The sequence below is a fragment of the Leucopleurus acutus genome, assembly GCF_964270905.1.
Source record: "Leucopleurus acutus genome assembly, chromosome: 3".
NCBI lineage: Eukaryota > Metazoa > Chordata > Mammalia > Artiodactyla > Delphinidae > Leucopleurus > Leucopleurus acutus.
The window spans coordinates 39,675,864-39,691,968 of NC_139145.1; the positions used below are offsets into that span (position 1 = coordinate 39,675,864).

The 16,105-nt window shown below is 41.9% G+C and overlaps 1 protein-coding gene across 1 annotated transcript in view; it reads left to right on the plus strand.

Moving 5' to 3' along the window:
* LOC309958881 (phospholipid-transporting ATPase VB-like) overlaps positions 1 to 16,105 on the plus strand; it is a gene marked incomplete at both ends in the record, with an annotated part of 61,187 nt that overhangs the window by 13,051 nt on the left and 32,031 nt on the right. The window contains 1 exon segment of the mRNA XM_082835013.1: positions 5,068 to 5,272. Coding sequence (XP_082691139.1) covers positions 5,068 to 5,272 — 205 coding nt within the window.

Genomic DNA, 16,105 nt, shown 5'->3' on the forward strand with positions numbered 1-16,105 from the left:
CCTTGTATTTGCACATTATGTGCCTGAGCCCAATTCATGCAATGTACTCACGGACATAAAGCGGGGACCCCAATGGCATGAAGAAGAAAATGCTGGGGCTGGCGGTGGTGGTTAGCCCTCACCATAACATTAACAATCATTGTCATCAAGATCATAAAAGAAGCTTGTATTCATTAAGTACTTACTAAGTGCAAAACCAAGAACTCAGTCCCTTCCATGCATCATGTCACTAATCCTTCCAATAACTCTCTGAGACAAATACACGTATCACCTTCAACTGAAGAAATAGAGTCTCTGAAAGATTCAGTAACTTCCCCAAGTCACACAGGTAGTAAGTGGTGAAGCTGAGATTCAAACCCACTCTTAATCCCTAGACTGCACTCATTCTCACTGGCTTCCCCTTTCACCCTGGGGTAGCGATGCTGACCATCCTGGGCCTGACATTCCAGCTTCCTGAAGGACAGCCCAGGTCAGCTCATCATCCTACACTGAATGGGAAATCCCACAGACGACTAAGCTTCCTGATAAATGCCCTCTACTCTAGTTCCTTGAAACCCTTTTTACAAAACCCACATAGCACTTGAGAAATGGAAGCTTAAGCACCTTCTCCTCCTCCATTTCCCCCCTTTCACCTGCTTCCCCACAGGATCCAGTTGGTTATAAACCTCTCTTGCTGTTTATTTACCTCTTAATAAGCCCTATCTCCTCTCAGAAAGCCATTTAGCGCTGCACCACTTAATTTCTCCCCAAGGCAGAATCTGCCAGATGGAGTCTTCGTCCCCAGCCACGTCGATTTGTCTTATTTTTAAGCAGCAGTGAACATGCCACAAAACTAAAATAACAATCAGTTCCCAGGTGTGGACTCACTGAGCAGGGAAATGACCAGGAGTGGTGTGTGCATGTGTCCACCCACGGCAGCTGTTCCGAACGGGCTGGATCAACCGGGGAATGACTCCTCAAAGTGGCTCCCAGCCAGCTGTGGCCACATCTGGGCATCCCTCAATGCAGAAGCACGCCGCTTTTCTGCCTCAGCTGTATTCAGCCACTCAGCACCTCCTCGGGCTGGACGCCCCAACCCCGGAGCTATGCACCCTTGCCTTTTCCACAGTTGAGGAGACAAAGTGGGCCCCCAGAGGATCAGGAAACCAGCACAGAATAACCCAGTGCAAGAAGGAAATGTCCCTGATGTCATTTGTTCTTATCCCAAAATTCCTATAAAATCTGACTCTGATTCTATAATATTACTACATTTGGGTCAATATAAATATATAATTCTTCAAATTTTGTACCAGCTAAATTACTAAATTATGTCCCCCCCCAAAAAAATTTTGAACACCCCAAAAATCATGTTGTTCCCATAGCTTCAGTGCTCCTGGACACACACGACAAGACGTGTGCCTGGAGGCGTATGTGCCTCTGTTTGAGCATGACCCGGAGATGGGCAATCTCTGTTTAGGGGAGGGTAAGCCTACAACAGGGACGAAGAGTGTCCCTTCACCACTGCATGTCATCCTAAGGAAGAGAAGATTACATCTAAAGGAAAGACAGGCGATTATTAACGGGACAGCAGTACTGGACAGGACCTCCCAGGGACCCAAAGAATAATAGAAAGAAAACAGAGACCAGTCTGACTTATAGCTTCTTGTGTGGTTCCATTGACCTCACGATACCTATCATCATTATGGGAATTGACAAGACAGCACTCCAGCCAAACTCACAGAAGTGACTGCTCATAAATATATATACATACACACACACACACACATACACATATACACACATATATTTCATAAGTTCATCTGCGTAACATCCATCTTCCATCCCATTAATAATTTACATCCCATAATATGCAGTGGAGCCCTTTATTAGAAGGAAGAAGAATGAATTTCAGTGTTCACGGGTGGCGGTGCATTGGCCTTGCCTTCGGTAGGTCTGTGTAGGTAGCGTTCCCAACTAGCTTTTGCAAACCTTCTGGTTTGAACCAGTGTGCTCTGGAAGTGTTGGCAGTCAGGATGTTGCTCAGAGTCAAAGGTGTTCTCATTAAATCCAATCTCAATACCGGCCAGATTGCTGAGATTACAGCAAGCAACCAAGGGTGGGCCATCCCCAAAGGCATTACCCAGTAGGGCAGAAGTCAAAGGGGAGAAGAGTAAGGACAAGTTGAGAGATAATCCTTTATTCCTTGGAGCAATTTTGCTGTAATATTCAAGGGTCCTTTTTTTTAAGTGCCCTCTCAAAAAGGAAAAAAAAAAGCACTAGAGAAAGCCTCCCTCCTTCACCATACAAGATTCCTTTTCCAATGGAGAGTATCTGCCATTCCAGTTTCTTTAAGTAGCTTCATATTTGGACATTTAACAGGTGTTCCCAAGGCTGCTCTGAAGAAAAAAAAATTCTTCCCTGAATCAACAGATAAATGTTTTTCTGAAATGGCAGTGAGAAACAGATCTGGGGGGACTGTCTCTATTTTCCATGGTAAAAAAAAATTAAAAAATAAGGTAGAGCAGATGATAAGCTGCTCTAAAATAAGTTGTTGGAATGAAAAAGTGCTTAGAAACCTGTTACATCCTTTTTCCATTAAAAGAATTATTATTATTAAAATGCTACAGATGGGGCTTCCCTGGTGGCACAGTGGTTGAGAGTCCGCCTGCCGATGCAGGGGACACGGGTTCGTGCCCCGGTCCGGGAAGATCCCACATGCCGCGGAGCGGCTGGGCCCGTGAGCCACGGCCGCTGAGCCTGCGCGTCCGGAGCCTGTGCTCCGCAACGGGAGAGGTCACAACAGTGAGAGGCCCGCGTACCGCAAAAAAAAAAAAAAAAAAAAAAAAAATGCTACAGAGGCACTGCCCACAGAATGCTCAGAAGTGGTCCCGTTTGGGTGATACTGCCCACGGTTAACCAGTGGCTGTGGCTGCTGCACTGGGCTCCCTAGAGCATGGGCACTTCCACAGAACTCTGTGGGTCTTTAGAGTTACAAGACTGCTCCCTAACTGTAATCCCTGATTATTTTATAGACTCTGATCAGACCTTCCCTTGGTTGGCCTTCCAAAAGTCTTCCAGATGGATGTGCATCTATTTCAGGAAACTGGGGGATTCCTTTGAAAGGATCTTTTTGACAAGGAAGATGGGGTCTTAGGAGGGCTTGCTTGGGGTTCTCTAAAGGGCCGCCAAAGAAAGGAGAAAGGCATCAAACCCTTATCCTCCTCAAGGACTTTTACGAACTCAGAGGAGAAAAGTGAAATTCGTCACGTCTCTTCCTCTGTGGAAGAGTGGTCTTGTCATGCCCAGGGCAGCTCAGATTCCAACAAAAACAGAATCAGTAACATGCCCAGAGAGGCTCAGCATCAGTGGAGAAAAATAGCAAAAGAGAGCCTGCTTCTCCAGGCCTGGCTGGGCTCAGAGGCAACCAGCTGCAAGCCAGCTGGACTTAGTTTAAAAGACCACATGTGGAATACTGGTTTGGTCCCAGATCCCACATTTAAAGAGGAACATTTCCAAACACAGCCTTAGTCAGAAGAGCCCTCACCTCTAAGACAGATCTTGAAACTGTGTCACACAGAATAATTGAGGGCACTTGGAAAGTTGAATTTGACTTGGCAAGTCCAAAAGGCCTCAGAAGACACCCGATGAATACTTTAAAGTATTTTTTTAGGGCTTCCCTGTGTGGCGCAGTGGTTAAGAATCCGTCTGCCAGTGCAGGAGACACTGGTTCGAGCCCTGCTCCGGGAAGATCCCACATGCCTGGAAGCAACTCAGCCCATGCGCCACAGCTACTGAGCCTGCGCTCTAGAGCCCATGAGCCACAGCTGCTGAAGCCCAGGCGCCTAGAGCCCATGCTCCGTAACAAGAGAAGCCACCGCAATGAGAAGCCCGCGCACCGCATCGAAGAATAGCCCCCACTTGCAAGTAGAGAAAAGCCTGCGTGCGGCAACGAAGACACAACACAGCCAAAAATAAAATAAATGAATTCATTAAAATATATATATATATTTTTTTTTTTTTTAATGGTAGAAGATGGACTAAATCAGATTGCCTGGGAGAGCAGAATTAGTTCAATATTTGGCTAATCAGAAGGAAGAATTTCGTAAAATGAGGGCTCTTGGAAACGGAATGTATTGCCTTGGGGAGTAGCGAGTCCTTCTGCCAGGGCTGTAAGAGCTGATGCTGCCTTTCCACTGGAGAGGAAAGAGGGGAATGATTTCCAGGAGGCAGGATATTCAAGCAGTGAAAACTGGGTTTGGTGTCAAGTTGGACCCAGACTCGGGGTTCAGCTCTGTTTCTGTAAGGCCTTGGGAAATTTCTCTTGAACCCTCAAGCTCCTCATTATGAAATGGGTGTAACATCTCCTCCAGTGAGTTATTATGCAAGTAAATGAAGCAGTAATTCACCCTAGTGCTTGGCACGGTAGAAATGCTAAATTCACAATTGCTGCCCCTGTTATTACCTGAGCTTGATAATTTGGATAGGAAGAGAAAGTACATCATTTTCTCAGATTTCTTTAGCCCTCTGATCCTGTGATCACTGTGGGGCCCATCCTATCAAAGTTCCGGGTGCCATCTTCCTAATTCCCTGCTTCCTATTGCAGCATCACTGCAGGTCTTCCTAGGCAATGGTCTATATTCTCACCTTTCCCACTGCTGCTCTCCACCCATAACCAGAAGCAGTCTTTCCTATACTCCATTCTTTTGTGACCCTGCTTTCTACAGTGATAACTGGGTATTCTAGGAAGTGATGTATATTAAGAATACTATGTTAATATGACTATTATCCTTTAAATTTTTTCTCCTGCTAGGAAGCAAGGGCTGAGCACAGCAACCAGTCGATAGCCGACGGTCAGTCAAAAGTCTACATGGTCATAAGGAGGGATCTTTACTAGTGAGACTCTGTAGATCATGCTTAGCTTTTCTAGAGATGATGAGAGTGGTCATCTGGGGCAAGGTAGAATACAGAGCGGTCCTGTGACAGGCTGACTGGAGGATATTAGGTGCAGGGGGGACCTTTTCCATTCACTCACCCATGTTCTGGAGAACTTTAACATTCACTCTGGCCCCTGTCTTTCTCCAACCCCAGAAAAGAGCAGAGCTACACGCAGAAGTGCTGGAAGGATGTGCAAGTGGGGGACTTCATCCAAATGCAATGCAATGAGATCATCCCAGCCGACATACTCCTCCTCTTTTCCTCGGACCCCAGTGGGATCTGTCATCTGGAAACCTCCAACTTGGATGGAGAGACAAACCTCAAACAGAGGCGTGTTGTAAAGGGCTTCACACAGCAGGTAGGGCTCTTTCTAAGATCTTCAACTGGAATGGCAAAGGGAAGATGCCAGCCAGCTCTACTGGGAAACTGGATTTAATCTGGTGTGTAGAGGAGAAGGTAGTCGATGCCTCCTTTTCCCAGGCACTTAGGTACAATTAATCTTCCCACCAAATCTCTGAGATGGATATCATCCCCTTCTCACAGATGGGGAAACTGAAGCTCGGGAAAGGTAAATAACTTGCTGAAGGCCTCAGAGTCCTTAAATGGGGACCCCCTCCATTCAACTGAAGAAACTGTGCTCTCTGCTCTAAACCGAGGAGTCTAGTGTCTGCTCAATTACTCTTGAGACCAACCCACTTTTCTGTGCGTATCCAATCCTGGCTCATCCTGCCCAGCTCAGCTTCAGCAATTTCTCCCCCCATGAATTTTTTCTAGTACTCCTTTGACCGCAGCATAAAAGCAGCAAGGTACCATTAACTATTTTACCATTCGTGTAGGTCTTACCTTCTCAACAGTACTGAAACCTCTTTAAGGACAGGGAGTGATCATCAACGTTTTAATTTAATCCCCACTTTATGTGTGTGATACCTTGGATATCATGGAGGAATCATGATTGTTTGGTGGTTAAGAGCCCAGGCTCTACAGTCTGGCGGAGCTGAACTCAAAAGTCCAACCCCACCATTTATTCGCTGTCTCACCTAAGGCAAGTTATTACCCTCTCACACCTTCATTCCCTCATCCGGAAAATGGGCACAAAAATAGTACCCTCTCCACAGGGTGTTTCTGAAGACTGAATTGTTACCGAGCCAAACCTGGTTCTGCGTGCCCCCGTGCAGTAAAGCCAGTCTACTGACACTGGGTCGTAGTAAAGGGAAACGCAGCATGTATTGTAAGCCTGCATACAAATAGTCTGGGACGGCTCGTGCTCAAAAAGACTGAACTCCCTGATGGGTTTCAGGAAAACATTTTTAAAGGCCAGCTAAGGGAGGGGGGTCACAGGGTATGTGATCTCCTCGTGCACAGTTCTCTGATTGGTTGATGGTAAGGGAACAGGGTGGTGTCGCAGGGTTTATCAGCCCACAGGCTCCAGGAGGTCTTGGGGCTCTGTGCTCATGGTCATCAAGTAGTTAACATCTTCCATGTGAAGGGGGTTTTCATGTCTGTAAAACAACTCAGGAAATGTGCATCAGGTACTATTATCTAGGGACTTCACAAAGGAACTAAAGCAGGGAATATGGGGGAGAGGTCGGCCCCCAAAAGGCCCCATAAGGTCCTGTTTGATTATAAAATAATATGTACATGAATTACTTAGCATGAAGCTAGGCACATAGTAAGAGACCAGTAAATAGTTGGCAGTAAATATCAATGGCGTGCATAGGCAATATGGGTTGACTGATCGAAACTGGGTGTGATATTCCAGTTTTCAATTAAAATTCCCCTTGAAAGGGTTGATTTCCCATCTGGTATCTTGCTCTATGCATGGAAAAGAATAAAATTCTATCACTCCTCTTCATCCTGACAGCCTGTGGCTGGGGAGAAAACGGATGAATCAGGGGCTTTAGAAGAAGGAAGGCAAGTGGTTCATTCCTCAGAGATGCTCATGAGCTAACGTTTCGTTATCTAGACAGAAACTTCTCAAGAGAAGGCCACTCATCAAACCTCACTTTGCCTCTCTCCAAGCCCCGGATGAACAGTTGTCATAAAATCGCTTTTCTATGATTGAACTCTGTTCTCTCATCCTTATAATGGGAATAGTAATAATAGCTCTCCCAAAGTTTTACTGTGTGATTCAAATGAGATAAGGAAAGTAAAGAACAAAATAGAGGGTTTGCTGCACTGTAGATACACAATAAATGGTCTATTGCTGCTACCTCAGCTACAGTTCCTACAATGGGAATGGAAACTACCATGACCACCACGCCGTCATCTTGCTTTGTGGTTGTGATAGTGGCTCAGTCCTCCCATTGGTGCCCAGGCTCTATTGAGTCAATCACTGCCCTGGGGCTTGGCGTCTGAGTTTTCTCTCCTTTGCTTGTCCTTGTCACACTCACCCAATCAGCCCAGTGTTTACAAAAATGTAGGGTGGGATCTGGGTAAGCTCACAAAGCCATTCTAGACACAAAATAACAATCTATTTCTTGGCTCAGGGCCCTGTGGGCTGCCCTCTAGAGCAAAGGTTTTCAAGCTTTTTTAACCATAACTCACAATAAGAAATACATATTGCGCACACACACCTATCCACATGCACATGTAGGTATGTGTGTGAGTGTATAAAACTGCCACCTCAGTCATACTACGTGCAAAGGACTCTGAAACTTTCTATTCTATTCTGTCAGGTTTTGGGTTTTGTTGTTGTTTTAATTAATTAATTTATTTATTTTTGGCTGTGTTGGGTCTTCATTGCTGTGCACAGGCTTTCTCTAGCTGCAGTGAGTGGGGGCTTCTCTAGTTGTGGAGCACAGGCTCTAGGTGCTTGAGCTTCAATAGTTGCGGTGCACGGACTCAGTTGTGGCTTGTGGCCTCAGTAGTTGTGGCGTGTGGGCTCAGTTGTTGTGGCATGCAGGCTCAGTAGTTGTGGCACACAGGCTCAGTAGTTGTGGCGCGCAGGCTCAGTAGTTGTGGCGCATGGGCTCTAGAGTGCAGGCTCAGTAGTTGTGGCACACGGGCTTAGCTGCTCCGCGGCATGTGGGATCTTCCCGGACCAGGGCTCGAACCCGTGTCCCCTGCATTGGCAGGCAGATTCTTAACCACTGCGCCACCAGGGAAGCCCTGGTTTTTGTTGTTGTTGTTGTTGTTTTTAAGTTCTGAGAGCAGCAAAACGTGTGTGTGTTTGTAAATCTACCCTTCAGCCGGCCCACCCCAACATCCTCACCACAACTCTGAGTCTTTTATTCTCTTTCGCGGGCAGTTATTTCGGCGCTGTTGAGGTTCACCCAGTCCCTTCTCTTTTTTGCCATTGGCAGCAGCTCCCAAGCTGTTTCTTGTATATTAATTAGTCTGATAGTTTGGGATTTGACTAGAATGAAGAGCTGGATGAAAGGGTCATTCACGCTCCACTGCTATAAACCAGCCAATTCAAGTTAATCACATCTCTCAAACTCTAACCCTGAATTCTCGTAGGGTACTTGGTGTAATGATTTACCAAAATAAATAAATAAATAAATTCACTTGTAAAGGGAACAAGATTTATTTGATTTTGAAAGTTTCCAGAATTCTCTATTCTATTTCAATTCTTGATTCTCCCCCTCACTTTGCTTAAATGTGCTTTTCCACTTCTATAAGAACAGGGATAAACAGTACTAATAATAATGCACTTTTGTAAAGCCCTTATAAGGTAAGTGAGGCACAGAAACGTGAAGCAACTTGCCCAAGGTCACTAAGCTGGGAAGTATTGGAACCAGGATTCAAAGCCAAGTTTGTCCAGTCTCGGCTCTTAAGGTTTGCAGTAGCTCATCTCCCTGGTCCTTTGACTCTCACCCAGACTTTACCCAGAATTGCTTACTTGAAAACACACATTTATCGTTTTCAATATTCTTTCCACATGTAAGTAACAAGCAGCAGGAAGAATAAAAGCAGGCCTAGCCAGCTCCCTGGGGAGGAGGAGTTTTAGCTGCTCTGTGCGATCTTGCTTCTCCCTTATGTCTTCAGTGCAAAAATATTTTTTTAGACCAATTCTTAGACCAATTCTCTTCTGACTAACTCTATATATAATATTTCTCAAATGTGTTGAACAAAGATGTTGATGAGAGTTGCAAGAAGAATACGTGTTGCACTGTCAAATAAGATCAGAAGGCAACAGGTTACAAGTTTTCCGATAGTGTGTACTGCAGAACTTCTCAGATACTTTAATAAAGGGGGAGGGGGGGGAAGGTACTCGTATATAATATTTCTAATTATTTAACCACAGAAACCTTTGATTCCAAGGACCATATCCCAGGACTACTACAGGAGAGGTGGGATCACAATTTAGAAATTTGCCTTAAATGCATTGAAGGTGTTTTGGATGTATCATAACCATCACAGGGAGAAACTTTTTCATATATACATGCATCCTTCCCCATTATTATCACCAAATTATGATTCATGGGGACTGAGTAGTAGTCTGGGCATGCATATTTTTTAAATGTTCTCCCAGATGATCTTCATATGAACCTACCACTAGTTCATCAAAAACCTGTATAATAAAGGGAAGCTGTTACTTCCAAAAAACACTCATCATAATAATGGGAATAAAGCCACCATCTACAGGAGTCTTACATGTTTTGCCCATGTTGTCCTTCGTCCTCATGACCATCCTGTGAGGAGGACATCACTACTCCATTAGACAGATGAAAACCCTAAGGTACAAAAAAGGCAAAATTCACCACTTGTCTCAGAGAAGATTTTGAACACCTGCAAATGTGGTTTGTAAATTTAATATCTTAAATAATTAGTATTAATGACTTTTTTTAGCTTGTTATTCCTATTGGCTATGAGACTTTTATTTTGCCAAAAGGGGGTTTTTACTAACCTCAGAGATTTCTAGAAACTCCCAACCCCACACCATATACCCACAACCATTTTCACTGCTGTGTTCTGTTCATTGAAAGTCAATAAGACAAACTTTGTCCCAGCTCCCCTAGATCAGCACTTCTCAAGGTGGAGTCTGCCAAATCCTTATCTCAAGAGATAGTTCTTAAAAACCTAAAAAAGGTGTGTGGTCAAATCTGATTAGGAGGCCAAAGTCCTGTGGACCCCTCTTGGAGGTTCCAATGTCCATGAATATTTTAAGGTCTCAGAGAAGACCTAGAGGAAGGAGGCCAGTTAAACTTTCTTTAACCCTGAGCTTTCCAAACTTATTTAACCTCAGAACCATTTGGGGCACAATAACTTGTCACCTTAATATGGAAACTCGAACACATTAATCTACATTGTGTGGAACACACGTGATCACAACAGGTGAGGAATGACCGAGAGGCTGACTATCCTCATGGCTTAGACAGCTCATCCTTACCTTTCCTGTCTAGGTTCAGGGGAAATTATAAACATGAGAGAGCTTCTCAAAAGGATATTTCCCCTGTGACACAGCACATCATTCTCAAGGTTGCCAAAGAGTTAGTTTCAAAATCCGTTTCCCAGAATGCAACTTAGACCAAGTCAGGTTTCAGGGTTGTTGTTTTTTTTTCAGTCGGAACTTTTATCATGATGGGCCATCTTTGCATTCACAACATTATTGACCTGTTCTTGAAATATTTATTCCTACATCCCATTGCTGGGAAAAGGACAGAAAGGGAAGGAATACAAAATTAGGATTATGCCGAGGTCTGCAAAGCAGGCAAGAAAACTTCATTAGAGAATTAAATTTTACACTTTTGGGGCTTCCCTGGTGGCGCAGTGGTTGAGAGTCCGCCTGCCGATGCAGGGGACGCGGGTTCGTGCCCCGGTCCGGGAGGATCCCACGTGCCGCAGAGCGGTTGGGCCCGTGAGCCATGGCCGCTGGGCCTGCGCGTCCGGAGCCTGCGCTCCGCAACGGGAGAGGCCACAGCAGTGAGAGGCCCGTGTACCGCCAAAAAAAAAAAAAAAAAAAAAAAAATTGTACAGTTTTCTCTTTGGGGACATTTTTGACACCTGAAATGTCTTCTTTTTTTAATTTTTTTTAATTGAAGTATAGTTAATTTATAATATTACGTTAATTTATGCCGTACAGTAAAATGAGTCAGTTATACACATATGTACATTCTTTTTTTATATCCTCTTCCATTATGGTTTATCAAAGAATATTGAATATAATTCCCTGTGCTATACAGTAGGACCTTGTTGTTTATCGATTCTACATATAATAGTTGCGTCTGCTAATCCCAAACTCCCAATCCATCCCTCTTCCACCACCCCCCGCTTAGTAAAATCTCTTCTTTAAAGGGGTTCCAAGATGGGCACTAGAGATTTAACACCTGAAAATAAGTATGTGTCATTTATTTTGGTAGATGGAACATTTACCAAAGCCAAAGAATCAGAAATGAATTCTTCCAATTAGTATTTCAGAGCAATTATCCTAGTTATCTTTTATCCAAACCATTGAAGCCCAAATCCTACTGAAGCGTGTGTCAGATCATTTCCCAGTAACAAGGAACTTGGGACACCAAGTTGACATGGACTAGCCTCTTCAGCATCCCCTGAAAGTTTGTCAGAAATGCAAAATTTCAGGCCCTGCCCCAAACTAAACCAGACTCTGCAGTTTAAGAGATCCCCAGGTGATTCATGTGCAATTGAAGTTGGAAAGCACGGGCCTAGAGCATCTTTGATTAATGTAATAATTGTGCCTATCTGTTTTATTGCACACGTTAAAGATTCTTAATTGACTCTGCCTTTTAACTAGCTTGAATTCCACTGATGGTTAGTGCTTTTAAGCCATTTGCTCAACTAAAAAGAGCCATTGTAACCTGGATCCTCCACAGTGAATGTGTGTGCTGATTTAACGTATTTAGACAGGAGAGCACTTTACCTACGGAGTTGAGGTGGGGTGGGGAATTATCTATCACCATCCCAGTTCAGTGATGATGCATCTTGAATGAAACAAAAAGTCTCTGCCTGTCCATTCAACTTGTCTGCCCTGAGAACCAGAGAAGAATCCTCTTTCCTGCTGGATTTTATAATGGGACTGCATCTACGTAACAATATACAGTAATAATAAACAGTATCAATAGGTAACTTGGTTGAGCACATACTATGTGCCATAAGCAGCTCTTCTAAGTGTTTCATATCTATTATTTCTTTCTACTCCTGCGAAAAAACCCTATGAGACAGGCACTTTGATTATCCGCATTTGACAAATGAAGCAAGAACAGTTCACTAACTCTGCAAGCAAAGGACTGAGCTCAGCTTTAAACCCAAGAAGAGTTCTTTTATTTTAACTTTTCATTACGGGAATTTTCAAGTATATACAAAAGTGAGAATAATATGATAAATTTTTATGTGCTCATCACCAAATTTCAACGATCAGCTCATAACCAATCTTGTTTTAGCTAGATCCCCACCCTCTTCTCTCTGTTAATTATTTTGAAGCATGTCTTTTCAATACCCAGCATTTTATCTGTAAATATTTCATTATCTATCTGTCAAGAATAGGATTTTTAAAAATATACCGTTCTATCTTTGTCACGCCTAAAATAGTGGCAGTAATTTCTTGATCTCAACTTCCAAGTCAGTGTTCAATACTTCCAGTTTGTTTGAATAAGGATCAAAATAAGGCCAAATACTAAGACTACTTTCTTAAATCTCTTTTACTCCGTAGGTTCCCTCATCAGCTTTTTTTTTTTCCCCTTGCATATTTAGTTTTTGCTGCTGAATAAAACAAGTTGTTTGTCCCGTAAAATTTCCCATAGTCTGGATTCTGCTGATTGTGTTGTTTCCTTGTGGCTCCATTTTGCTTTCCTACCCACTATATTTCTATAAATTGGTGGTTGGATCTAGTGCCTAAATTAGACTCAGGTTAGACTTGTGTTTGTGTGCATGTTTATGTCAACATTACATCATAGGAAATAAAGTGTGTTACCATCTTGAGGTACAAGATGTCTGGTGGTCTTTTTTCAGTGTAAGCAGTCATTGATGATCATTGTTTAGATCCATTAATTCAATTGGGATTTGCAAAATGGCGATACTCTAACTCATGTATAAAGAGGAGTTTCCCCTCATCAAGTATTTGGTTACTGTGCACTACCCTCTATAAAGGCAGGATAAGTGTTTGTTCCTTTCCTTTTATTTACCAGTTTTAAAACAATGATTTGCTTCCCTAACATCCTCCAAAGTTGACCAGTGAGTTTTTCTTAGTATCAATATGAACTCCTGGATTAAAACATGTTTGATGTATGTCAAATCATTGCAGTTATTATCTTTATTGAGTATCCCGTCTTTAGCCAGTGGGAACTTCTTCAAATTGGCTTCCAAGTTCTTTTGCCATGACCTCAGTAGTCTTTGACAAATCTAGTCCCTTTCGATAGAAAAATGGCGTTTAGAAGTCATAGTAAGTACATGCTAGAGGTACTTTTTGCTATTGGGTTAATCATTGTTTCTAGGGCGTTTAAGTGAACAGAACTAGGACTTTCTTTTTAAGATTAAATACATCAAGAATTATGCTGATACTTCAAATTAAGGGCTAGAGGGTTTTACTCAACCTCATCAATGTTAAGTATGTAAATCCTTCTCCCACATCAGGCAAAGTCCTTAACCACTGTACTACACAGCTCCCTTTTGATATTTGACGCTCGATATCGGACACTCACCGGTTAGAAGTAGAATTAACGACATTTTCAAGATGAGAAAAGTTAATTTCAGAGAGATTGAATCTTGTCAAGGATTACCTAGCCAATATAGTACGGAGACAGAATTGGAACTAAATTCTGATGTACCTGATTATTTCTCCCACTGCTAAAGTAAATTTTAGATTCTTTTATATGTATTTTCCATTTCTCAAATAAATACAATTTTCATATATATGAAAATACTGAAGTTTTATAAGTTTTAGTTATAATAATATACAATAATACTTAGTATGACCATGATGGACACAACTCTATAAAAAGCTGTTATTTTTATTTTTATAGCCCCCTGACTTCCATTTTTTTTAACTCAAACAAAAAGTCACAAAAATTATAATCATCCTCATCAGTTCACTCAGTCCCATGTAATTAATTATTTTTATCTTGATCTTTTGATAGCACTTTTATGAATTCATCAGTTTTCCATTAGAGTTCTGAAAATGCTTATTCATTCACTTCAGCAGTATAGTCAGTTACCAGAAACCTGTACTTGTCAGAGTCTTTTCCATGAATTCCTTGAAGATGAAACCCTTTTATAGGAACATTTTTACAAAAGCATCAGAGTACACCCAGAACTGTCTGTAAATGACAGAAGACTTAAAAACGACCACGGTTAAAGATTTGATGAAAGTTCATATAATGCAGTTGACAAGGAAATTTCGTTATTTCTGAGATATACATTTTAAAGTAATAACTAGAATTATGACTTATAACATTATACCAGAACATATAAGATTTTTAGAAATTTCATGTAATGTCTGAAACATTTATATTAACATATTTCCATACAAATAACCCAAAGAAAGTTTAGTATTACTTGCTTGCTTGTTTGTTTGTTTATACTGCAGGTTCTTATTAGTCATCAATTTTATACACATCAGTGTATACATGTCAATCCCAATCACCCAATTCAGCACACCACCATCCCCACCCCACCGCGGTTTTGCCCCCTTGGTGTCCATACGTTTGTGCAATACATTTGTGTCTCAACTTCTGCCCTGCAAACCGGTTCATCTGTACCATTTTCCTAGGTTCCACATACATGCATTAATATACGATATTTCTTTTTCTCTTTCTGACTTACTTCACTCTGTATGACAGTCTCTAGGTCCATCAACGTCTCAACAAATGACCCAATTCCGTTCCTTTTTATGGCTGAGTAATATTCCATTGTATATATGTACCACTTCTTTATCCATTCGTCTGTCGATGGTCATTTAGGTTCCTTCCATGACCTGGCTATTATAAATAGTGCTGCAATGAACATTGGGGTGCATGTGTCTTTTTGAATTATGCTTTTCTCTGGGTATATGCCCAGTAGTGGGATTGCTGGATCATATGGTAATTCTATTTTTAGTGTTTTAAGAAACCTCCATACTGTTCTCCATAGTGGCTGTATCAATTTACATACCCACCAACAGTGCAAGAGGGTACCCTTTTCTCCACACCCTCTCCAGCATTTGTTGTTTGTAGATTTTCTGATGATGCCCATTCTGACTGGTGTGAGGTGATACCTCACTGTAGTTTTGATTTGCATTTCTCTAATAATTAGTGATGTTGAGCAGCTTTTCACATGCTTCTTGGCCATCTGTATGTCTTCTTGGAGAAATGTCTATTTAGGTCTTCTGACCATTTTTGGATTGGGTTGTTTGTTTCTTTAATATTGAGCTGCATGAGCTGTTTATATATTTTGGAGATTAATCCTTTGTCCATTGCTTCATTTGCAAATATTTTCTCCCATTCTGAGGGTTCTCTTTTCGTCTTGTTTATGGTTTCCTTTGCTGTGCAAAAGCTTTGGAGTTTCATTAGGTCCCATTTGTTTATTTTTGTTTTTATTTCCATTACTCTAGGAGGTGGATCAAAAAAGATCTTGCTGTGATTTATGTCAAAGAGTGGTCTTCCTATGTTTTCCTCTAAGAGTTTTATAGTGTGTGGTCTTACATTTAGATGTCGAATCCATTTTGAGTTTATTTTTGTGTACGGTGTTACGGAGTGTTCTAATTTCATTCTTTTACATGTAGCTGTCCAGTTTTCCCAGCACCCCTTATTGAAGAGACTGTCTTTTCTCCATTGTATATCTTTGCCTCCTTTGTCATAGATTAATTGACCACAGGTGCGTGAGTTTATCTCTGGGCTTTCTATCTTGTTCCATTGATCTATGTTTTTGTTTTGGTGCCAGTACCATATTGTCTTGATTACTGTAGCTCTGTAGTACAGTCTGAAGTCAGGAAGTCTGATTCCTCCAGCTCCATTTTTTTCCCTCAAGACTGCTTTGGCTATTCGGGGTCTTTTGTGTCTCCATACAAATTTTACGATGATTTTTGTTCTAGTTCTGTAAAAAATGCCATTGGTAATTTGATAGGGATTACATTGAACCTGTAGATTGCTTTGGGTAGTATAGTCATTTTCACAATCCAAGAACATGGTATATCTCTCCATCTGTTGGTATCATCTTTAATTTCTTTCTTCAGTGTCTTATAGTTTTCTGCATACAGGTCTTTTGTCTCCCTAGGTAGATTTATTCCAAGGTTTTCTTTTTTTTTGCAATGGTAAATGGG